The 25,125-nt window shown below is 40.0% G+C and overlaps 1 protein-coding gene across 1 annotated transcript; it reads left to right on the top strand.

Moving 5' to 3' along the window:
• The first annotated feature begins 3,805 nt into the window (after positions 1–3,805).
• Positions 3,806–24,761, top strand: LOC124063994 (chemokine-like protein TAFA-1). The gene is made up of 6 exons (XM_046398166.1): positions 3,806–4,230; positions 5,436–5,577; positions 22,339–22,479; positions 23,609–23,733; positions 23,924–24,010; positions 24,165–24,761. The coding sequence occupies exons 2-5, from the start codon at positions 5,436–5,438 to the stop codon at positions 23,954–23,956; spliced, it is 441 nt and encodes a 146-aa protein (XP_046254122.1). The 5' UTR covers positions 3,806–4,230; the 3' UTR covers positions 23,957–24,010; positions 24,165–24,761.
• Positions 24,762–25,125: the final 364 nt, after the last annotated feature.

Raw genomic sequence — 25,125 nt, forward strand, 5'->3', positions numbered from 1 at the left:
CATCAAAGAAATAATGGAAAAGATTAATATCCTTAAAAGAATCTATTAAATGTTAAGATCAACTGATGTAAAAAGGTGGGGCACTCAATTTCCATTAAACATGAGGGGCTCAGCGAATTGAAAAACACACCACTCAAGACTTCTGTTATTTTAATAGCAGTATGGGCTGATTCTGCCCACTAAGACATTAATACTCTACTGAATAAGATTCAAAGGCCAGATTCTCACACTGCCTTCTATAAAGATAATCTCATTTCTTACTTGGCTGAACTTGAGAGTTGGCTCATGCAGATAAAGTAGACACCAACCGTTTCCCATTGACCTTTCCAGAAAGGAGCAGAGAATGCTTCAGAAAACAAAAACACTCAATGAAAATGCAAATGAATCACTTGAAAGGCATCCCTCACTATTTCACTGTAAGTAACTTACTGGCAGTGATTTATTGACCTCAGAGAAAAGATATTTCGGTTGTTGAACCAACAGCAGCGTAATATCGAATTTCGAATCTTTGTTTCCACACCACTTGTCTTTTTTTTTAAATGCAAACAGCATGTGTGAATGGAGGGGTGCATGCTTGGAATTTCATGAGATTATAGCAGGAATGCCTGTAGAAATATGTGACTTTTATCTACAAGGAGCCCCCTCCTCCTTTTTTTATAGTTCAAAAAGCATTGCATGGTGACGCATGACAAGATCTACAGTACGACATGTTCTCTATGTCTAATGGAAATCGGCCTCCTGGGAATGGTGTCATTGCAATCAGCACTAATATCATCTTTAAATGTCACATGTTTTTTAGGGCAGCTAAACATTTAGTGATCACTGTTATGACAAGAGTTGTAGGCACAGCTGAGGGGGAAACTAAATAGAAAACTGTTCCATAGTTCTTCCTCAGACATCTCCAGCCCTCCCACCCTCAGCAAAACACAACGATTTATTGACATTTTTACTCTGCTTAGCCAACCTTGGCAGCCAACACCTTATCTTGTGGGCATGCCATTTGGAAAGGAAATTTGACATGAAACCAGACGGGCATTAAGAGCAGACCCATATTGCTGCTGTTATTTGTAAAATACATGACTTTATGTTGTTTTCCTGCAGCTCTAAGAAGAAGTATGATGCTTCGGATGTGTCCCTGAGAATCTCATCACTGTATGCACGTAAGATTCAGGCCAAAAGCCCATGGGAGCTTAAAGGCTGCCTGCTTCCTGGCCATATCTGTACTGACCGTTTTAGATTTAGGAGACAACTCGTGAACATTCTTACAAAAATCGTCCTCTTTTCAGGGTTACTTTTCAGAGAGCAGCCGTCAGAACCTTTCAGGGAGGAGTCCATTGAATCAGCAGTGCATGAACCTTCTTCAGACAGAAACTGGTGGTCTGCAGGTCAGGAAAAAATTCTTTTTGATTCGTTTATTGCACTGCAAAGATGATGGACATGCATTCAGGGCCATCTGTGTGTTTATAGAATTGGATTCATTTCACAATAAAGTTTGCATTTTGTTGTGACTGTGAGTTGCTTGAAATTACATCTGTGAAAAAAATTCTAAATTGCTAAATTTAAAAAAATTTAGAAATCACAGGAAAGCACATTCAACCTTAACACACACGCACAGTTCAGCACAATTAAATATTTGCAAGGGCAGAGTTTACTTCTGCTGTTTCTGGAAAGAATGGAAAACAATTATATATGAGGAAATATTGTATGTTCAACAAAACATCGAACAAAACAAAGTGATGATTGGTGTGATTGGTATTCATCATAATGATCTACCCGGTCATGGACATTCTACATTTTTCTCCTTTTCAGCAAATCCCATGTAAAGACCCAAAGCATCTTTCCAACATGTAATGCCTTTGTAGCCAAAGCCTCATTAGTTTATTCCTCAGAGGAATAAACAACAGAGTTGCATCCAGTGCATCCATGTACATGTACATCCATGTAATTTGTGTTGAGTCAATCCCACATACACTGTCTTGCTGTGTGTCAAAACTCACTAGAGCACCAAATCCATAAAATCCATCCATCCATTTTCCATACCACTTTACCACAACCCTCTTGCTGTGAGGTGGCAGTGCTAACCACTGCACTACTTTGCCACCCTTGTGTAAATCCGCCACTGAATATAATTCCCAATTTAACACCACCTGCACTTCCTAAAGACCGTGTTGAGCTGTTTTCGAAAATTGCTAAGCCTTGTTAATTGTTAACACAAGCTAGCCATGCATAAAGGTTAACAGCTGTTGCACATCAGGGATGGGCGGATCGAAACCAAAATTATCAATACTACCAATACTAAGTCTTGTTTTGTTGTTCAGCACTAGCATCAGTGGAATCAATACCAAACAATACACCCTCACTCTGCCTCTGTGCTACGACTGAAGGCAGCAATTGCCTGTTAATTCATTGAATTAAAACAATAAATATGATTATTGCATCTGATTAAATGAGAAACTTAAGAAAAACAAAAAACAAAAAAATATGCGTAATGATTGACAAAACAATTAGTGCTAGGCTAATAAAAATCTATTGAGAAAAAGATTAATTAATGTTGCATTCACTGCAGAAATCATTTGTCGTGGCTTCCCCCCCCACCTCACAGTGTATTAGCTGCCTGGTTTTAATCATTAAATGCACAGTAATCATTACAAGTGATTTTGGCACTGGTTTTACGTGGTATCAGTTTGACCATATGAAGTTCCAAGTGTTCCTGTGTGTTTCTACATAATTCTACATATGTCTAAACAAATTCCCTAAGAAACCCTACTCAACAATTAACAACTGCCCCGTCTTCAGAATCAATTGAATCTGCTCATAACAACTCAGCAATTTATGATATTTGGCTTTTTCTTATATGTCCCAAATTCCCTCTGCACAGAGTTGACTCTGCCAAAGTCTCAGACATTAATGCTCACACATCTCAAGCAGTCTCTTGCAGTTCCTCTCACTCTGGGTATTTTTTTTCACTTCAGTTCTTCCTGAACTGGGAATGCACCCTGTCTTCCTGAGCAACCATCAAAATAAAAAAGTGAAGTCTTTATGCCGTAGAGATGGCAGCGTGAGCTGCAGGCCTTGGGCATGTTCTGCATGCCAGCGATAAAAAATCCAGACACAATGCAAAAGCAGAGCTCACCATGTAGTGAAGGTGGCGGGAAACAGGGAGGATCAAGCTGTTTGACACAAATACAGATCGGTGCTGATTTACACCATATGACAACATTCTCCACCCCCTCTTCCTTTGCTAGCATCACCATTATGTCTCCATCATAGACTGAAGAGGTCCCCCGCTGTAGGTGAAGATTACCTTTAGCTGAATAGACATTATTATTTCTAAACAGAATCCGCTTTCAATTTTCTTTTCTGCTCAGCTTGTGAAAACATGTTCTTTCCTAATCTCCTTTTATGCACCTTCCTCTAACAACACCAAGGTGAGCTAAGGACTGAGGGTTTGCTTCTTTCCCTCTTCAGGTGCTTGTGCCCGGTAAAAGAACATCCTGACTCTCTTGCTAAGTTTCTTGGAATAACTTTTAAACACTTTAAAAGATTAAGTATGTTCTTAGTTACCTTTCTGTAGGGCAGAGTCGGAATAAAAGGAGCTGTTGCATCAGGAGAAAAAACAATCCATTCTAAATGTAAATAATTATTAATCATGTAGCCACAGCTCTGTGAGTGATGCAAGCTTCCCTGATCTGAATTCGTCAGAAACGTCTGATCAGGTCGAGTTCCACCATGCCGTCTAATCCAGAGGCAGTCTGGCTTTAAGACATGTGATACAGTCTTTACACTCAGCCAGGCTGTACGGGAACATTTGTTTCTTAGTGCTCGCTGAGGAGGGACTCAGCGAGAGCTGCTGCTCACAGGCTGCCTCTCACTGGAAGGATGCAGACGGTGAAAGAAGAGATTCCACTACAGTTAATTAAGGAGCACTCCGCACGTGCCTATAAATGCGAAGGGGCAAATGAATTCCGTGTCACTGGGAACAGCTCCTCAAGGGGAAGCAGTGATATTTCAAAGGTGGAATTGAAAGAGCTGTAAATCTATTTCCTGACACCGGCTTGACGGTCATTTCTGAATCACTGGACTGTTGCTATCAAAGTGTGGAGCAGGGAGGCAGAGTTCCCTCCTCGAGCTAAATTCAGAGTTATTGGATGGAATCAACATGAGCGGCATTATGGATGGATTTATGTCATTCTGTTGAGATATTTATATACTCTTGGTTGGGTTGCGCAGGTAAGATTTTCCTTTTTCTTCTGTGGGCAAAAAATAAATCATGTCAAAAGATTTAGCTTTTTGCATAAAACTGGCAAGTCATACGTTTACCGTAAAAACCAGTTTGGATTCAAATGGGAATTGTAAAATCTCTCTGCATCATACAGCTGAGATAAACAAAATGCATTTTTCTTTTATTCCATGACATGATTTCACATTGATTATGTTGAGAATTGCGACTTCATTTGTGATGCTTATTTATCTGAACTATTTTATTGCACCTTTGGGTACAAATTGAACATTCTGCACTCTAAATACCTTGAGTACAATCTGGAGAATGCACTTCATTTATAACCCTAATTGCGCTAACTGATGCAACAGACATTTTTCCTTCCCTAAGATTTGATAAAAGTTTTATGCACGTATTGTGTTATGCTAAGATCACATCATAAAGTATTTAAATCCAAATATATCTTCTTATAAGTAGGCTATTATATGAATTTATGCATTTAAAAGGATCTTTAATAATCTAATGCTTGCTGGCAGCTTGCTGATGTGAATTAAACTGTTGTGAAACAATTTCAGGGCTGAAACATTTTATATTTTCTCCTTCATAGATTTCCTTCACAGGCACCCTACTCGTATGACCAGAAGCATTGCTCGCTGTTGTTCACTTTCTTTTTTTCCCCCTTATCTAAACAGGATGGTGAAATATTACAAGGCTTTTGATTCCTATTACTGCTGTGTCACTGTCACATTATTCTGACAGATACAGAAAAGCCTCGGCAGCAAGCTGCTTTCAAAATCTTATCTTTCTTTAAGTTTGATTTTGGGTTTGAGGCAGGAGCACAGCTCAGGAGTTGAAGGGAGTCAGCCTGTCAGGGGAAATCTCGGCTGCATGGGAAAAACTCCCCAGGGATCACTCCACATTTGCGGCGTTGTGGCTCAGGGACAAGACAGGGCAAACTAGCAAGAGGAAACACTGAAGAACTCATACTTACATAATCATGCTAATGATAAATTCTGATGACTAAATGACTTCAACAAGGAGGCCAGTTATAGACTAGGGTGTTTGTAAAAAATCCTGGAATTTATTTATTTGTACTTTACTCTTGACTCAGGACACATATGTGTGTGTGTGTGTGTGTGTGTGTTGTTGGGGTTTGAGGTCATAGGTTGAGAACATGATGTATTTTTTTGACTCCACCTCTGTCGGTCCTTAGCAGATGTGTCCTGTCATGTCCTGGCTGCTCTGCCTGTGCCTCTGGGTCAGTGTGACTGCCATTCAGCTGTGTCAGGCCACTTTCTATGACACCATCCAGCAGCATCATGGGACGAGGCCCGGACGAACCACCATCCACATGATCGGTTAGTCTTTCGGAGCTTTTCTCTCCTGCTCGACAAGTTTCTTAAAAGCGTGAAAATCAGAAGCAAAGTGGCCTCTTTTCAGTTTCTGCCGTCGCTTCTTGAGTCCTGTTACTGCAGCATGCTGGTTTGGTTGATGATGTGTTTAATTAGATTGTCACAAGCTTGAAGAAAATAACAACACTGTATTTTGCTCTGGGTGTATATTTCCTTATTGATTTTATTACAGTAAGTCATTGCATTCATTGATATATTGACTTGAACAATTATTTAGCAAATGCATTGTACACTGGATGTTTTTCATTAAGGTTTGGCCTTGATAGCGTGAGAGTTTCTGTGCTGAAGATCACAAAGATAGATGATGAATGCCTCCGCATTTTTCTTCTTGAGCCATTACAGTTGATATTCATGCTACACTGCTCCTTCTCAATTTGATCTGTGCAACTGTGGTCCCTGTGAAATTGCACTGAATAGAATATGACCGTAACATTGCGAACTTTTGTTTTCATCAGGCGGATGTGAGCCATGGTTATGGTAAATAATTATGATCTCAGGGTTCGGCAGAGGAGAGGAAGTTGAATGCTGTCAGAACTTCAAAGGCAGAAGTAGGTGCATGAGCATGCAGGTCCTTGGTGTCTGTTATTTCCTCTATGCGCTGGTGCACCTCAAGCATATCAGCAAGGGGTCTTTTCAATACTCTCAATATTGCGAGTGGGAAGACTTCCTGTTCCAACACCTACATTTCATTACTCATGTCTGCACATGTGTATTGGAAGAGAAAAATTGTTAAAGGAAGGAATAAAAGACACTGACAAATAGGATATGGTCTAGAAAATGGTCTCATGTCAACAAAAGGGAAATGGAATTAATATTTCAAATGCCCATTCAGGTACCTTTTTGAAGAAAACAAGTGCAAATCGAACAATCTGAGTCCTCCAGGACTCACTGCCACTAAAAGTGTAAATGCCCTGTCATTCCATTTACCATAGTATGGCTAGTCCTCACTCCTGGATAAATTAGATGCCAGTTTTATGAGAGGAGGATGGGATGCCTGTCTGGATTGATTCTGACACTGGGACATTTGTTCTGTGCTGTGTGTTGTGTGCCTGTTGGATTGGTGGGAGGATTGGGGTTGACGGGTCATGAATTGGTGGCAAGAAGGCCATTGGCTGCAGACCACTGGGCCAATCATTAAAGGCAGCGAAATGCCACAAGTTCACGGTAACTGGTATTACCAGAGGAAATCAAGATTACAGAGGGCGGGAGATCAGTTGTGTCCTTGCCAATAGAAATTTAGATCTATGGGAGGATGCTGTTTGGAAAACCAAGTCAATCACTTGTCGTGACTTTGGGAAGAGCTAAATTGTGACCTGATCTTCATATCTTTGAACACACACACACACACAGAGTCTAGATAAATTACTGGTTCTAAATGAAAACACCTGTAGCGTGAAAAAGCATACTAGACAGGAAGATTACAGATTTATCAGAACCATTGTGTGTCTCAGTAATAATTTCTTTTGACAGCATATAAGCAGCTATTCCACTCATGCACCAAGATATTGGCAGTCTTATTGCAAAGAATGTTGTCCAGAAGTCCATTAGCTGGGTGACCCTTGAGTAGGTGCTTGTGTGTGCTCAGTGATTCGGACAAGACAGCCTGCTTTCCAGCCTACAGCTCTACTTACAGATTGCTGCCTGCCACTCTCTCAGATACGCTTAAGGCTGTTTTCTGCCTTCCTGGTACAGGCAGCGTTGCTCTCTCTGGCATGATTCATAAGGTGATGTATTTATTTGGTGCAAAGAGCGTGAGTTGTGCACAAAACACAACAGATTGTGTTTGTCGTGCATCTGCGATGCTGAACAAAGAGCGAGAGAGAAGGTGGGGGTCAAGCATTTCTCGACCCCTGATGTCCAGAGGAAACTGCAGGAATTTTTTTCTCTAAAACATTGACTTGCAAAACCACTGAAAACATGAAAATATGCTTTGCAGGCTTGACAAACTTCACTTTTTTTGGGACTATCATCTCAGCTCTTGCATATTATTTGGTAAAAACTGAAATATATGCTCACAGATGCTCAGAGAGAACAAAGGTTTCGAGCAGCTGTACATTTCCAGCAGAAGAAATAGTGCCACTGGTGATGCAGTGCATCATGTGGAGGTGTGGGCAAGGAGTACGACAAAGAGTAGATGGTGACTGCCTGAGGTGGCCTTGCTCTCTTGTGAACTCACTCCCACCAACAGTCAGCTTTGAAGGGTCAAACTGTTTGTAACTGAAAGGTCATCGATTCTCAACACTGTTCGGATCATCTCTTAGCTTGTGGTAGCTGTAAAATGTGTAGCTGCGAGTGAACATGCATAACGATTTAAGATATGCAGAGCAGCAGAAGTAACTCACTTGTAAGTATCCACTGTATATTATAATTTATTCAGTCTTAAGTCATAAATACTTTACACTGTGCGATATCCATTCCATTATCTTCCTCTAACCTCCCACTGTTACTAACTATGATACTCTTCTATAGCAGCTGTAGTAACCCCCCACCCCTTTCGGTCCCTGTCTAAGACGTACCTTTTTGGCATGGATGTACTTTAAATGTTAAGCAACTTAAGTATCAGTTTTCCTCTAATATATGGAGCACATCTCTAGTCTCACTTTTTTCCAGAGTGAAAAGACCATTAGAATCCCTCTTGTCTCCCTTTCAAGAGCTTTAGTGAGGAGTAGAGGATCAGGGCTTTTTCCCCCCATGCACTCCAACAAAAAAAACTGCTCGCTGGTAAAGCTCACAATGAAACAAACATGAAAAATGGATTTTCATCTGTCACAAACAAAGGTTGTATCCTCTATGCACTGTTTTAGACACTGACAATTTAATAGCCTTATATAATGCATCCTGGAGGCACATTATTTTGACATACATCTTCCTCCTCCCCTCCCCTAGACTTCCTCTCAACCATGCGCTCACTAGTGTCATTGCTGCTCTGCTGCAGTGCCAATGGGAAGTGGCGTGCAGCCTCAGCCTGAGGCCCCTCCACATCTGGAGCTTTGCACACCCACTTTGTTCTGATGTTGTTATAGTTGCCACTATGATGTGGAAGCACCTCTGACCGCGCTGTAAAACTCCAAAAACTTCTTCTATAGCCTTCAAAGTGGATTTCCTATGCTTTATTGGCTCTTGTAGCTCTGAGAAGCAAAGCTTGTTCAGCCAGTGTCGGATCATATTTTACCAGGAATAAACTATTTGTGTCATTTCCTTGGTTAGCCCTGAAAGAAAAATATATTCTTAAGTAAATAAATCTATGAACAATCACTGCCCTAATTATTACTGTATGCTTACAGCTACACATAGGTTTCACATATTTCAATATTTCCCATTTATTTCCTCTTGCAAGCTGTATGAATTATTCATAAGTGTGAGCTCCTCTAAGCTCGTGGATATTTGTTTAAACAGCATGTTTAATTGAAGTCTTTCAGCAATTCTGTGCAGGGGCTATGGTTTGTGGTCACAACGCTTATGCGCAAAATGAATTTCTGTGGCCCACAGCTTAATTAATTAGCCAGCTTTCTGTCTCAAGACTACACCAGCTGTTTCTTGTCTTAGCTCGAATCCCCAAGCATTAATAAAAAGGGTGTTAACAGCAGACAAAGTTCACAGCTCAATAGACATGCTGGACGTTTTCTTCTGATGTCAAACTTGGGGTGGGGAGCCCAAACGCTGGTGTAATGTCTGCTGTGAAACTGAAAAGATAATAGATGGTGACAATGTGGACGAACACCAAGAAATATTTCAATGTAAAACAATATATTTCATTACCCATTATCTACAGCAAGACAACGGCTAATTTTAGCATTGAACCACTTCCCTGCTAACATTACTGTTCGACAGAGTTGCAGGATTCTCAAAATATCACTACACATGTTGATGTGATGTATTTATTACAGCCAAGAAGATAAACACTGGATGTAATCAAACTGTAAAAGTGAAAAGATAATTTGGTTCTACTGACAAACATTCTTTAATAATCTACATACAATGTAAGTACAATTACTTATTTATCACAATTTAACAACAAATTAAAATATTATTACCTTTAAACTTTTCAGGACAAACCAATAACAACAGTAACCTTCACCTCAAAGCACATTTCTGTCTCTTTTCCAATAATTCAAAGATGCCACGGAACATTTTTCAGACCATAGTCATATCATATAACATTGCTTATTATATTGTATCTTTAGTCAGATCAACTGTGTTACAAACAGGCCTTTGTGACCACTCAATGATTGGTAGATACTTAACACAATTATCAGCCCATTAATCGCAAATCACAGTTTTTTGGTTAGTGCAACATGGCTGTGTTACTATTAAGCCACCTCTAATCCACGCTAATCCTCATCATCAGGCGAATCTTCATTTTCATTATCAAAACAGTGCTTCATTCCTGTTGTCAACATTACACTGTGACAAGTAACATAAACAGACTAATACAAGTTAAATAAGACCAAACAAGAAACCACAGCATTACCTGTTATTACCTGCATATTTTGACCATTCCATCCATTCACTTATATTCCCGCTCGGTCTGGAGGGCTGTGTGAGGACTCGAGCCACTGCCGGCTGACAATAGGTGAGTAATTTTGCAGGACGTTGGACATAAGCCAAAGTATTCAAGTCAGATTTCGAATTGGTCCTCAGGGGAAACATAAAAGGGACTATCACAGTTGTCACAATTCTTTATGAGGGAAACATGAATGTCTGAATGAAATCGTATTTCGTATATCACAGCGTTACTTAAAGTCCCCCTTAAAGTCAAAAATGTGTTTTTTGTCTTGTTCCTACTGTTAAATCCTTGAGCTTCACTGTGTAGAATGATGCACATGCAGAGCTTCACAGTATAAGGCTGTTTTCACATTTGTTGCTGAAAGCGTACATGGAAATAGGATTTTGAGAGCAGGATTTGTGATCTGTTCAAGGTCCTGCACTTCAGTGGGCTCGCAAATAATGAAAAACTGCCCAATACAAATGTAAGACAAGAAATTAAATAAGAATAAGAAATCATATTACTTAAATAACCTCAAAACAATATTATGATGGGCACAAAAACAAAAGCAGCTCTAAGTATCTAAGTATTGCACAACATAAAATGTTTTCCCCATTTACTAGTTTCCTGTTAAAGATACAGTAAAGTCGTCTCGGCTGCGAAACAAGGTCACCTGGCCGCCCCGGGATGTGAAATGACCGGCGATAAGGACAGGAAGTCAGGGTATTAGCTGTTGAAACTTAAATAGCTAGCATCTCTAGACAGTAACAATGGAGTCATTATACATACCTCTCTTTTGCTTTCTCTTCATCCTGTTTCTTCTTCTGCTTTCTCTGCTGTGTTCCAGAGGTCCTGCACCTCTTCAAAATCAAAAAAAAAAAAAAAAGAAGAAGAAAGACAACTTTCCAAATCTGAAGTTTTAAGTTGTCACTTCTTTAGTTGGTTTGCACCACCATCGGTCATCTGGATCACGTTCATTCCTCTCGCGTTGCCTCTGCTGCTCCTCAAATCACATTCCTCTTAACACATATAAGAAAATATCTGGTCAGGGGAGCTGGTCTTCATATCTGGTCTTTTTCTTGGCAGCCTCCCCCTCCACACGGTGTCACGTAAAACCTGATGTTTTAAAGCTGTGCACTGAACCAAAAGGCCTGCACCAAACAGCACATGAGTATGTTTATGTTAGGAAACTGCCACCATCAACTGCAGCCTACGGCCCATTGTTTCTCCAAAAAAAAGTTGTCATGACTGTGCATGAAGGAGGCTTGTAGTTAAGAGACATTTGCTGTTTGATAACCACTGTGAATAGCAGAACGCATTGTGCCTCAGAAAGGCATTATTAGTTGATCGTTTCAAACCACTTTCCCCTCTGTTGTGTATAAGAAGCAGAGCACCTCTTGGGGTCATTAGTGAGATTTTAAGACCCCTGTTCTATGTTTTGTTTTGTTTTGTCGTTAGCAGCAGTTTTCTAAATTTGTTGTTGTGACAGCTGACATAGCTGAAGGATAGTTGACTCTGAAACCCCGAGTCCTGATAAAAATGTTCAGTTTGCTTTAATCCAGAAATAGTCCAAAACAAAGCTCAGCTGCACTGTTCTTTTTGCTGTGTGCACGCAGCAAGCAAAAAAGTGCTTTTGCTGATATGAAACAATGCTGTGGAAAGTTTCTGAGCTGGCTGAACATTTGAAACTATCTGTAGCTGAAAATGAATTAGTGGCTTGTTAAAAGAGTTTATGGATTACATTAATGTTTCATAATAATTAATGTGTAATGATGATGTTAGGTGTAATCAGTGTTAAACTTTCATTGCTGTGAATTATGCATCTGCATTAGCAGGTTTGAAAACTGGGGGCAAACTGGGTCACGGTTTTAAAATCAAAATGTATTAGGGCATTTTAAGCCTTGATTCCTGGCAATAAAAAACTGCATATTATGAATAGCTACATTGCTTAGTTATTGTAATAAATTAGCTATAAATATGTCAATAAATAAGCCGTTGTAATTCCAAATAGCCCACAGCCATAGATGAATTATGAGAAAATTTGCCCAAAACACAGACAAGCTAAAGTCCCCCACACCCATGCTATTCCATTTTGTCTCTTTGTAGTCATTTTAGTACTTTTTGTATTTCATTTTTCAACTGTTGGTTGTTTTGCTTCTCTTACAAAATGTCAGTTCATTAAGAAGTTCTGCTCCAGGTGGGCCTGAGTGTGTACCTGGAAGTCCCACTCAGTAATACATCCATGATGCTAATAATTCTCGCCACCCCTGGCCACCCCTCTGATCCTGTCCCTGTATTGGACAATGATAGGAAAGTGAACACTGCTAATCTAAAACACTAGGCAGCACCATAATTGGACAGCACATATTTAACCTGTATGCCCCATTTGAAGTCACACCTTAAAACCCACAGGTACAGGATAACTACGGTCTACACTGTTGTGCCTGACAAAATGGCAGCACTTCAAATTTCTCTTGATTAATGACATAGAAAAAATAACCAGTCCAACCTTTTATCTTTTGTTCCCATGCATGCCAGAGAATCACAACAAACCCTCACAATGGAAAGGATCCCACTATGACCACACTTCACGGTAATTGCTGATGGTAACGGCTGCACAAGCCCATGTACGAGCACTGTTTCCTCTCTAATTCAATTTTATGCCCATAAAACCAAAAGTACTGTTAAACTAATGATAGGTTTGTGTCCCCTGCTGTTTCTGAATATGATTTTGGAGCATTCAGACCTTCTTGCCTTATGTGAAGCGAGGACTCATATGCTCCCTATCAAGGTAAAAGGCTACCCTGCTGCTTAATTTTCCTGCTAACCGATGCTACATGTAGTCTAGAGACGTAAGAAGTTTGTCATATGGTGCTTTTATCCGTCTCTGGCTTTTTTTGTCAAGGCGTGGCAGCCCTCAGGCTCTTCCTGCTCTTTAGACGAAGAACTGGGTTTTTGTCACTTCACTGTTGGCCATTCGTGGTAGAATTTAGATGTGATTTTGAAGATTTGGTGACCTAGTTTGTGAGACACGTTGTTTATTTAAATGTAGTGAGAACTGGGTCTGCATAGAGTCTCAGTGATTTCATGTGACGAACACCCTGCCATGCCCGAATACCACCAGTGTGAAGAAAAACTACTTTCATTCAATCACCCTCTGCATTTGTAGTGGTGAAAATAGGACCTCATTTCCTCATTTTTGATTTTCTCAATGAAAGAAATGGGAATCATGCAAGGGAGATCATTTCATATGGCATCGCCTTTGTGGTTACACCAGCCTGTTTTAAATGCTTGGCAGGAATATGAAATTCATTATCATTACTTAGACCTCATTAAACTGAAAAGAAGCATCTCAACTTACTAATTGGTTCCAAGGGGGAGGGTAGTATGAGAAATAAGCAAAGTAATTAATATTGGGCTTATCAGGCTCGATTCCAGATTTCTTTCTCTCTCTCCCCTCTGTTCTAATATCTCCTTGGTGTGCCATAAGTCTTCTGGCATATTTACACTACAAACCCAATTACGTTTTCTGGAGAGACTGGAGTATGTATGTGTGAAAAGGGGGGGACAAAAGCGGGAAAATACATTTTGTCAAATATCAACAACACGGTGGAATGATTGACCAAAACATTTGATGTCCTGCCTCACTTAATGAAAGGAAACGTTAGACTAAAAGCACTTTTTATAGTTATCTTTGATAATCTAATTTAAAACGTTTTATAAGTGCTCCAAATATTTCCATATAGCAGCACATGTTGTGTATCCTTCCTCGACTGAAATGAGATGTGATTAAAATGTCAGTCGTGTGACACAATCTTCTGAACAGAGCTATCCTCACCAAGTTCAGCTTGCAGGTGTTGCATAATCATCACCCCTCCCACAACCTTCACAGTACATGTCATCCAGCTTGAAAGGTCTTTTAGCCTTTGTATTATGCATTATTACACAGTTTACATGTTTTGCCCGCACAGTGCATAGATCATCAGGCCGTGAGGGAGCCAGCAGTCATATCAGAGATGAGCAGCTGTTCTCTAAAGGCTCTCTGGCTTGACTTTATCTTGGTTTCCTTTTCTTCTCCCTGAATATAAGTCTTTCATCAGAACAGGCCATCTAAAAATATAAAATACCAGTTCTGGACATTTGCCAGTTGGGAGAAAAGGGTCCAGATTGACAGACAGAGAGTACTTGACATTTTAAAAAGAATGACATCTCACTGACAGAAGACATATTTTTACATTGTAATGTTTTTGTTTGCCCGTTTTTAAAAAGCTCAGAAGTCGATGTGTGCTAGAGCATAGCAGATAATGTAGATGGAGTGCCTTTGTTTGTACGTGTTTAATGGATATAAAAGCTGCTGTGTGACTGCTGTTGTACAGTATGTCACTGTCATGCTCAGCAAACCACACATCTCCACCATAAACACCAGCTAACCATGGGCATTTTTCATATGCGGGTCCTTCTCACTGAGCGTCACAGCAGCTTTTAATGCCCTTGATCAGGCCCAGTCTTGCAGTGTCCGGGGCCTGTGCTGAGTGTGACAACAGAGGCGCCAGGCTTTGAGGCTCACATGCAAATGAGAAACCCGTTCCCTACTACTTGCTGCTTCCTCTGTTCCATGCAGTTTTCATGCATCTTAAAACAACACCAGCTCTGCTCTGTGTGAAGTCATTTTGCATTTCAATGAAGTATCGCCCATTCTTGGCCCACTGCACAAGACCAATCTTTAGGCCTCCTTGTGTGACATGCTGTCAGAACCGCCAGCCATATTTCATAAATTTCTATGCCTTTCTTGTCATGGTCAGTACTTTTTTCTAGAGTAAAAATTGGTAGTTTTCTTTGCTTGCAAATTGTTTTGATTCCCCCCTTCACTGAGCACATGCACCCACAAGTGTAAACTTGTCCATTAAAAGTGACTTGGTTTAAAATATATATATATATATCTTTAGTATCTGAAGCTTTTCTTGAACACTGTTAATTCTCAAAACATTGTAACTTGCCGTGTTTACACCAACGCACAAGTCTGCATTTTGTTCATGCTGGAAACAAATTTGTCTTGCGGTTTATCGAGCAATATATCACTCACTCATCACCTCAGCATTTATGTCGAGAATAACATCACAACCAGACTTCAGATGTTTTCACAGAAGGCAGGAAAACAAAATAGTCACTCAGTTTGACACCATGCAGTCACATGTTTTGTGCCTCTCACTGTCTTCCATCTGCATTAATTTGACATTCTCTAATCTGTCGCTCCCATTTGCTGTCAGCAACGGAAACTGCTGCAACCTGCTGGCTCGGATGTCTGCAGAGAGTATGAACAGAGAAAGTGGTGCCTATTATGGGTCACCTTGGATGCATTTCCTATTAAAAGGTGACAGGCATGCTGCTCTAAAATATGGACTGCTGTGGTTTGAAGATCAGGGCCTGCTGTCTCTTATAAATGACTTTTAGGCCAGAAAATAATTAACCATAGGCAATACAGACTTTGAGTTTGCAGGAACTTGCATGTGGTTATGGACTATTATTTTGTTCTAACATTATTGAGGTATATCCTCACAAGGCTAATAAATACGTATGTGAGTGTGGCGTGCACGCTGGGTGCACATAGCACCGCTGGCTGCCAATCAGTGGAATCCACAGCCCCGGGAGAGAGACAGGTTACCTGTTAAATTGAGTCCCTTAGGCTTTCTAGTTGGTTTGTATATGGAGTGTAACACTGACTAATCTTGCTGCTGTCCTTTCAATTGGATTATTAGGTGTTACCAAAATGATATACTATGTTCAGAATTCCTCTGTGAATTACATATATAGTATTTGTTTTTTCATGTGCACATTGTGTGAGTGCCTAGAACGGATGGCCAAGGAGTGTTGCCGTTCAGAAGATCGTATTCTTCCTATCAGCGTCTCCAGAGATAACCACACAGCCTGGGCTCATTACAGTAGACAGCCAGTCATTGCATACTTATTACATAGTGACATTTCTATTGAGATAGACTGACCATTTTCTTCTGCACAATGGCTGTTTCATCACGTTTGAAGAACCATTTACTGGTCCCACACGAACTCTGCTCACATTCATTAGGCAGACAGAACCGCAGATCCACAGAAATTCAGAATCGGCGCTACGCGTTCACGTCATGCACGATTTGACAGCATTCGCTTTCATCAAGGCTCGCTGTCGATAACTCATCGGATTCTGAGGCAGCGATGTTGGCTTCCAGTGTGACTCACTGCTGCTCTCCATCCAGCAGCTGAGACACTGCTCATGCCAGGTGTTGTCATTTGTGTAGATAATAGCATTACAGTTAAGTGCTCTGACAAATTTCCATGTGACAAACTTGAACAAAGCAGATCCCTCTGTGAGAAGCTGCCTGGAGTGCCAGAGGGTTTGTCAGGATTCAAAAACCGCCTTTTCACTCTCACTGTTACATTTATTTTACTGTAGCCGTCAATACACTGTTACAGCTTGATTTGCAGACAGTGAAGAAAAATGGGAATATGACAGAATTAAGGAGAATAAAATAGAAGACAAGTCAGACTGAAAAAATGGGGTCAAGGTGAGTCCAGACAGAGTCTCGCACAGCTAGACCTATTGTCACTCTTCATTTTAGCTCTTACTGTCAGCACCAAAGAAGGTCTGACTGAACCCATTGTGCTTCTAGTATAGTGAACAAAACACTCTGGCTTATTTGAATTTCTCTTACTCACTGATTATATATTTTTTTTTATCATGGACAAAAGTGGTACAGTAAGACAGAAAAGTCGGACAGCTTGTTTCAGATGATGAGAAAAACCATTAAGACAAGCCTGAACAGTATATAACGCCTGGCATGAAGGTATGTTATTCATTCTCGACCTTGAAGACAGCAGCTTAGACAACAACCTCCCCACAAGCTTTATTTGTGGTATTTCTACTTCTACTTGGGCTTGCTAAGTGCATCTTCCAACACTGCATTTACAATTCAAATTACTGTGTTTCTACAAGTAAAATATATACAGGAACAATGTGGTTATGAAATTAGTCTAACCACAAGGTCCATTTAGTAGCCAGAGGTCTAGAAGATCACATTATCACATTATTTTCATTAGGAGGTGGAAGTTTCCCATTTACTGTGGACTTGAACTGTGCAAATGCCCGTTTCATCGTGTTATGTAGAGATTTTACTTTTGGATTATTATTACTGTATTAATGTGTAAGTAGCATTTTACTGTTGCAACTTGTGTAGCTGGAGCTACTTTTTCTTTTATTTTATTTGTTTTTTTTTAATATACCTTTCTCATATACTGTTGGGAAGCTCATCATCTTGAAAAAGCAATTCTGACCATGTTTGGGTCATAACAACTTTAGTTTTTCTTTTTATAAAATAAGGGAATAAATTTGTTAGATGATGTCAGTACGTTAACTTGTTAATTCCAACCTCCAAACTGAATTTGTCTTGAAAAAGCACATGTTGCTGCACCGGAAATACAACAAAAGAAGTGTGATTTTAAATAACGTCTGAAACTAATTATTATTTTTTGTTTTAATCTGTGCAAGTTTCTGCCCACCACTGTTTAAATGTAAATAATACAGAAAACAAATTAAAACAACAATTCTGTCATTTTGCTGCAAAGCACTTTTCAATTAAAATGCTGTTGAAATAGCTTTCAAATGTCAAGAGGAAGACTCAAGGCTGAGGACAAAAGCAGACGAGATTGTCAACAAAAAATTTGTATCTTGGACTGCTACAATATAGAAATCAAATGTTCATTGTTCTCAGGGAGGATTTTTTTTCCCCTCCTGCAGACCAACAAAAGCACAGGAGATAAATTGACATAAAAAACCAAACAACACCTGGAGGAAATCATTCCAGAACCTCCACCTCATATGACACAAATTTATGACTTTTTCAGCTCTTTCACACCTAAAAATGAGCTGTGCCCTGATGGGTGCAGGATGGAGGTGGTCACCTCGTTTCCTGACAGCCTGTGTTTCCCAGCTCAGAGTAATGAAGAGGCAGGAGCACAGAGCATGGCAGCGAAAACAGGGCAGTTCCAGTTGAAACCCTCTGCTTCTGTGTGACCTCTGACCTGACCCTTGTTCCCTGTCAATCAATATGGTGCTGGAGAGCCAACACAAGTGCACACAAAAAGACACACGCGAACAAACACTGAAGCCATTTGTCGTTTGCAAGAATGACTTTGTTCGTAGTCGCCGATGATGGGGGGAAATGGAAGTACAGAAAACAATTATACCCTTGCATGGCTCCAGCCTTCACCTGATGAGAGCGTTCATCTCCAGCCATGTTATTCTCTATCTCGCTCTGAAATATTTATCGTGCAAAGATGGGGTGTGTGTTGTACTCACAGGCAGAAACCATGGGCGAACTTGAAGAGCACTCATCAGCTTTTGTTTAAAGGTACCCAGTACACCTGCCAGCTGGAAATACCACGCTGATTTGCATTTTTATTTGATTTTAATGTATTCTTCTGAGGTGAAGACTTCCAAATATAGAGTATCCCAATTCTGTGCTCTGTTTGCTAGCAACAAGCAATGCAAGTTAATTCTGTTGAGTAGTGTGTTTTTAATAGATCAAAGAGGAAATCTGGGGCTGTCTTATGCAATTAAGAAGATGCATTAAGAAGAACAAACCCCTGTGGGCTGTTGTTTTCAAATGATGCCCCACTGCTTCCACTGGTACATCACGATTAACGTTGTGCAGACATGCCCTTTTGTTGAGTGCATCAGACAGCAGGCAGCGTTCTCCCAGACCGGCTACAAGATCAGGATATTTTTCAGTTAAAACCAAAGGCTGTTGATGTTTTCTGAAATACAGAGCCAGAAGTCATGATAACCCCAAGAAACTCACCACACTTGGCAAGAAAAAAAAAAAGTCAAGCGTTCTCAATTATTTCCGCCCCCTGTGTTGAAATTTGGCTATTAATTTAGTTTCTTAAAACTCACTTATTCAATCAACAACTTGACATTGGTTATATTTAATTAATACTTGTCGTTTACACCAGCATGAGCAGATTTTACGAATAGGCGGCGCATACATATGCACCACTCAGGAGAAACACACAACCCTGAATGAAGTGCAGTCAACTTAATCACAATCTAATTCAGACTTCTCCTGAGGTTTGAGGCACACAAGAGAAGATGATGATCTTATTTTTTTCTATAAAGTGATGTGATAGAAATGAGAGAATCAAATGTGAGACGAGGCCACTGATCTACTTCTATCCGATGGGTCAAGTGGGGCTGTGCTGGCTAAGCCCCTCAGGAGCTCACATGATGGCTCAAATATATCCAGACGTTCACACACACACACACACACACTCACACACACTCTCCCTCTCTCTCTCGCCCTCTATCTCTGTCCTTTTTCTTAATGGAAGACACTCCACGGCTTCATTGGCTGGTGTAAAATTGTGGGTTAAGCAAATATCCTGCGTAACACAGCGATGTCCACAACGTCTGTTGTGTCCTCGTACTTGTAACTCCAGTTGTCTCAGACTTGGGATTCAAAGCTAAATGAGAACACTTCACCAAATAAACAAAACAAACAAGCGATAATGAATAACTTATACATTTTTAAAGAATTTTAGAGCTGCAATGATTAAGCAATTGATCGACTGACAGAAAATCATTCGGCCGCGATTTGACAATCAAGATTTATTGTTTTAGTCACAGCTTTTCTTTGTCGTATGTGATAGTAAACCAAATGGTTGAATAAATCAAGCAATCTAAATACTGTTACTGCGTCTGATATTTTATTTAAGAAGATTAATCAAGAAAATAAACTGCAGATTAATCTAATGAATAAATGTCCTTACTTTAAACAATTGTTTCAGTTTATGCATCACTGTGTATGTAACTACAATATGTAAACTATATTATATTATGTTCTCAAGCTAAAGCCATCTGTTTATATACCAACTGTTGGTGCTTCATAGAATGACTTAAAAAAAGAGAGAACTATTATAGTTATTGGATAATAAAAATGTCTTTTCATCAGCTTACAATTACATGTTCTTGTGTTTGCCTGTGCATGTGCTGCTCATTAAGACTAATTAGGAAACTCTGATATGCAGTCTAAGTAAGTGTCACCACTTGGCTTTAATACTGATTGAATTATGATCATCTGGACCACAAAGAGTCTATGCTGTTTGCTGCTCTAACTAACTTAAAATAGCATCCACGGCTCCTCTAAGAAGCTGCTGTGCATCAGGAGGGCCTCACAAACCAAAATATTCAAATGTAGCTAAGCAATATATGCAAATCCAGGCATGACACATTTCACAAACCCACAGCTCATTGTCAAACATTACTTCAAATCACTTTGCTGGCAAAATACCCAGCCCCCCCACCACCCCCCACCCCCCCAACACCACCCCACCCCACTCTCTACAACCTCCTTGATCTTGTGTCATGCTGACTGGTGTAATTGTCAGATGGTCCTTTGCTGCACAGCTCTCATATGTGGAGAGTCTGAGCCCAGTGGGAGGGAGAGGCCAGTGGTTGAGGTGGGTCGAGTCTGCTCGGTCCAGTCCTCTCGTCCTTCAGGGCACAGTCAGTAGTTTGGTGATAATTGCATGACGAAGCCAGTGTTCATATTCATGATAACCCTGAAGCAGGCCTCTTTTCCTGTGAATAAATGTCTTTTATTTTTTCTTCCTCCCTGCTCTCACACATCTCTTCATCATTTTACATTTCACAAGCTGCAGGGGCCTCACTCGCTCAAAGCGTGTAAAGTACAATTAGTGTTGTTTACAGCAAACTTGTGTGATGATTTACACTTATTTTATTCTGTGAAATAAACCTGTGAATATAAAAAAAAAGATTGTGAATACTGCGGATTAAGCATGAGATACATTCCATTAAGGTGTCTTTAAAGTACATTTTCAAGTATTCTAAATTATATATGTATGTATGACTGTGGTGGAGGAAGTATTCTGATCTGTTACTTAAGCACCATTACAATGGAAAAAATATTCTGTCACAAGGAAAAGTCCTTTACCTTCTTCATTAAGTAAAGTAAAAATACACAAGTAGTATCAGTTATGTGTTCTGGTTGTACAGTATTACACTATGTAGACAAATGTATCCAGACACAGCTCTTTATGGGACTGTTTTTTAGAGGTTGGGCTCAGCCCCTTTACTTCCAGTGAAGGGAAATCTTAATGCTTCAGCATACCAAGACATTTTGGACAATGCTATGCTTCCACCTTTGTGGCAACAGTTTGGGGAAGGCCCTTTTCTAATCCAGGATGACTGTGACCCAGTTTGGATGAGTCTGGTGTGGAAGAACTTGACTGGCCCACACAGAGTCCTGACCTCAACCTCATCCAACACCTTTGGGATGAACTTGAATGGAAACTGTGTGCCAGGGCTTTTGGTCCAACATCAGTGCCTGACCTCATAAATTACGGCATGAACGGGCTAAAATCCCCACAGAAACACTCCAAAATCTCATGGAAAGCCTTTCCTGAAGAATGGAAGCTGTTAAAGCTGCAAAGCTGTCTGTGTATTTATACTGCAATGTCATTAAAGTCCCTGCTGGTGTAATGGTCAGATGTACTTTTGTCCATATAGTGTCCACATCATTACAAACGACAATCATTAGATTGTACTTATGCATCAATGTCTAAGTGTATATTAAAGAATATAGACCTGGACTAACATAACTTTTGTTGTGATCTGGCACTATATAAATAAACTGAATTAAATTGAGACCAGACAACCACACAAGGAAGACACTGAAGCCCATTAAGTTTCTCAGAAAACAAGATGACGTCTGCCTTGTTTCACTTGACCAACAGCCCAAAACTCAAAGATATTCAGCCTACGATGAACTAGAGACAAGCAAAGCAGAAACTCCCTGAATCTGAGAAATGGGTGCCAGAAAATACAGTTTATTATCTAAGAATCAACATATCTATTAATTGTATAATTGTTACACTGCTTATTCAGTGGAGCAAAGTAAAAGTAGATTACAACATTTCTTTATAAAGTGTCAAGAAGTGGAACTATAATGTATCATAACACAGAAAAGTACAATTACCTCAAAATGGCATTTGAATAAATGTACATAATTACTTTCTACCACTGTCTATGTAGCTGTAAATATCTGCAAAGTGAAGAGTTCAGATGTTCTCAGAAAGCAAAATGTGGCTCAGTTTTATCACCGCTGAGATGCTGGCTTCATGTAGTTTTTCTTCTTCTTCTTCTTCCTTATCAGAGGGGGGCACATGTGAAGTAATTGCTGCTCACAGATGCTGCAATAAGAACCGTATTGAGGAGCGGTCGCAGACTGTCAAGTGCTCCTGTCTGCCAGGGAAGGTGGCTGGAACCACCAGGAACAGACCTTCATGTGTGGACGGTGAGTATTTTAGCATATAAAGAACAAATAAAATCAGGTTTTACGACAATGAGGTTCCGAAGTTGGATAAGGGAAGAAAAAACATGTTTTGAATGTGCTTGCATAGCAGCAAAAGAATTCCCATTTTTACATTTTTGCATTTAATTCAACTATAATATGTATTACACTAAAAAAAAAAACCCTGACAAAACTGCTACGATTTGTAAAAATGCAGAGATTTGTTTAAATAAAAGCTTAAATCACCCATGTAATGCCTTGTCCCAGATAAGACGAACATCATGAGATAATGTCAAATCCAAATTCTGTTGCTGACAGACAGCAGAAGGTATCTGCAGGGGTAAGCTTTACTCCAACAGCAGACAGTCAAATGCAACCACTGAATGTAGCACACCTCAGGGAAGAGTAAAAAATTAAAAAAAAAAAAAAAGGCTAACATAAAGCAAAGAGCTGCAGAAGAAAATGGCTGATGATTACATAGGTGCCTTGCAGATATTTCATGATGCTTTGACGTCACTCTGCTACACAGGTTCAGTACCTTGTAAAAAATGGATTTGGTGCTCGGGTCTGACACAACTAAAACACATATTGGCTTTAGGAAAACCTCTCACCTGCAGCTTTTATCTTAAATCCTTTTGCAAATATTACTACAATCTCTGAGCAGGCTGAGGGAATTTGAGGTCTCTCCATGTCAGCTCTGACAGATTTTTTTCCTCTGTCACACATTATGAACCATTTACTGTCTACTTACCCTGTATTTAAGGCAATTTTCTCTCTTGATGGCAGAAATGTGGCATGCATTAAAGTCAAGTCCCAGTCACACCTACCGATCCACTCACTCAATGAAAAGCCTCAGTTCCACCCTCTGCATTTATCTCTATCTGCATCTAATAGAGAAATTACATTGTAATAAGAAGCAGTTTTGCACACGTTTTCTGTAGCATGTGCATGTGACACATACTGTACAGCCAAGTTACTTACTGCCACCTTTGACATGACTGAGTTGATAATTAGGATTAGACATCCCCTCCTAATGGTCATCTGTAAGCTGTGAGAAGTGCTTTCTGGTTTTGCACTCTGTTTGGGAGGAAGGTACCTGCATCACGGTTTCTCTTGTCTTTGTTGCCCTTAGCATCCATAGTAATTGGGAAGTGGTGGTGTGAGATGGAGCCTTGCCTGGAGGGGGAGGAATGCAAGACACTCCCTGACAACTCAGGCTGGATGTGCTATGCCGGCAACAAGATCAAAACCACAAGGGTAAGATAACCTCTCTTGACCGCGGGAAACAAGACATTATGGCACAACAGTGGGAGCGAAATGCACAGTGCTGTGAAACTCTCTGTGGCACTAACAAAACAGCATAGTTATTGTGATTGAATTTCACTGCAAATTGACTTCTTAACAATGTGGTCTATCCTCTCAATTTCCTCCATCTTTTCCTTGTCAGAACACTCAGCCATACACAACATCGACATATTAACACTCTGCGGAAAGGATGTGAGGGAACGCCTCTGGTGCATAGGTTAATCTGCAGGTCAGCCTCTTCATTTATACTGGGACACCGGTATGCTAATTAATTTCTCTAAAGTGATTTAATTGCCAAGCTTTGTAAAGGGCAAAATGCACAATTTACATTATTTCTTGTGATATTTACATCATCCTAAATATGCCTTTCCTTCTCATTTCAGCACCATCACAGGACCAATTATCACAAAGACAATGAACCTATTGTTGCTTTAAGAAATGTGAACACTTCTCAGATTAAAGAGTAAAAAGATGTAGAATACATAAAGCACATCCTGCTCAAGGCTAGTGAAAACACTGATGCTCCAAGCTGCCTGCAGGAAACTTCATCATAACCTTGTAATGAATACATTTTCATCAATTCCTTATAACTGAGATGGGACGTGAATGTCTGCGCATTTGGATTAATATCTGCAAAGCATCTGACATCCCTCCTCAGACATCAGTAAGACAGATGTTCGCCATGAAGCACAAGACGGGAGAGGAATACGTCAAAGGACACAGGATAAGCAAGTACAGTAGTTGACAGCCCTCAGGTTTTCTTTTCTTTTTTTTAATATTGTAAGAGGAAAAATACTGTACATAAACTGTTCGTCCTTGTTTGTGTACATGAACTTTATTTACGGTGGTGGTGAAAAACGATCATTCGAGTTCCTGAATGCAGTCTTAATCTCCCCTCTTGTTACTCACAAAGCCCAGCGCAGGCAAAGTTTGAGGATGTGATGTTAGGATTTAAAAAAAAAAAAAAAAAGAAAAGAAAAGATGCATTGTGAGTGAGACAATTTACAAATCTGGTTTGTCTGTCTTGATGCTGTACATTTAACATTTGTGCGTAAGGTACTCGTATGCCTCTGATCACCTCTTAAATGGCTTTACCGGTCAAAATTTGGTAACATGTGAGCTACCCTGAAACTGATTGATTCACCAAAAATGTAATACCAGTAGGTTGTTTTGATACTTGAAATGCCTTATTTGTGTCAAACCATTCAAATGACTATATTGTACATATGAAGCCATCTATTGATATGTGCTGATATTTCATTAAAGTCAGTGTTCCTGTAACAGACGTGAGTGCGTTTTTGCTGCTGTCCACACAGATGTCAGTTATCAGCACTCAGTCACAGA

Source organism: Scatophagus argus, chromosome 8 (genome assembly GCF_020382885.2).
Source record: "Scatophagus argus isolate fScaArg1 chromosome 8, fScaArg1.pri, whole genome shotgun sequence".
NCBI classification, from domain to species: Eukaryota; Metazoa; Chordata; class Actinopteri; family Scatophagidae; genus Scatophagus; species Scatophagus argus.

Bases quoted from the DNA above. Each gene is read 5' to 3' on its own strand.
- LOC124063994 (XM_046398166.1), top strand. From the start codon at position 5,436: ATGTGTCCTGTCATGTCCTGGCTGCTCTGCCTGTGCCTCTGGGTCAGT. The intron at 22,480-23,608 runs GTGAGTATTTTA...TGTTGCCCTTAG, and splicing joins CAGACCTTCATGTGTGGACG to CATCCATAGTAATTGGGAAG. The intron at 23,734-23,923 runs GTAAGATAACCT...TTTCCTTGTCAG, and splicing joins ACAAGATCAAAACCACAAGG to AACACTCAGCCATACACAAC.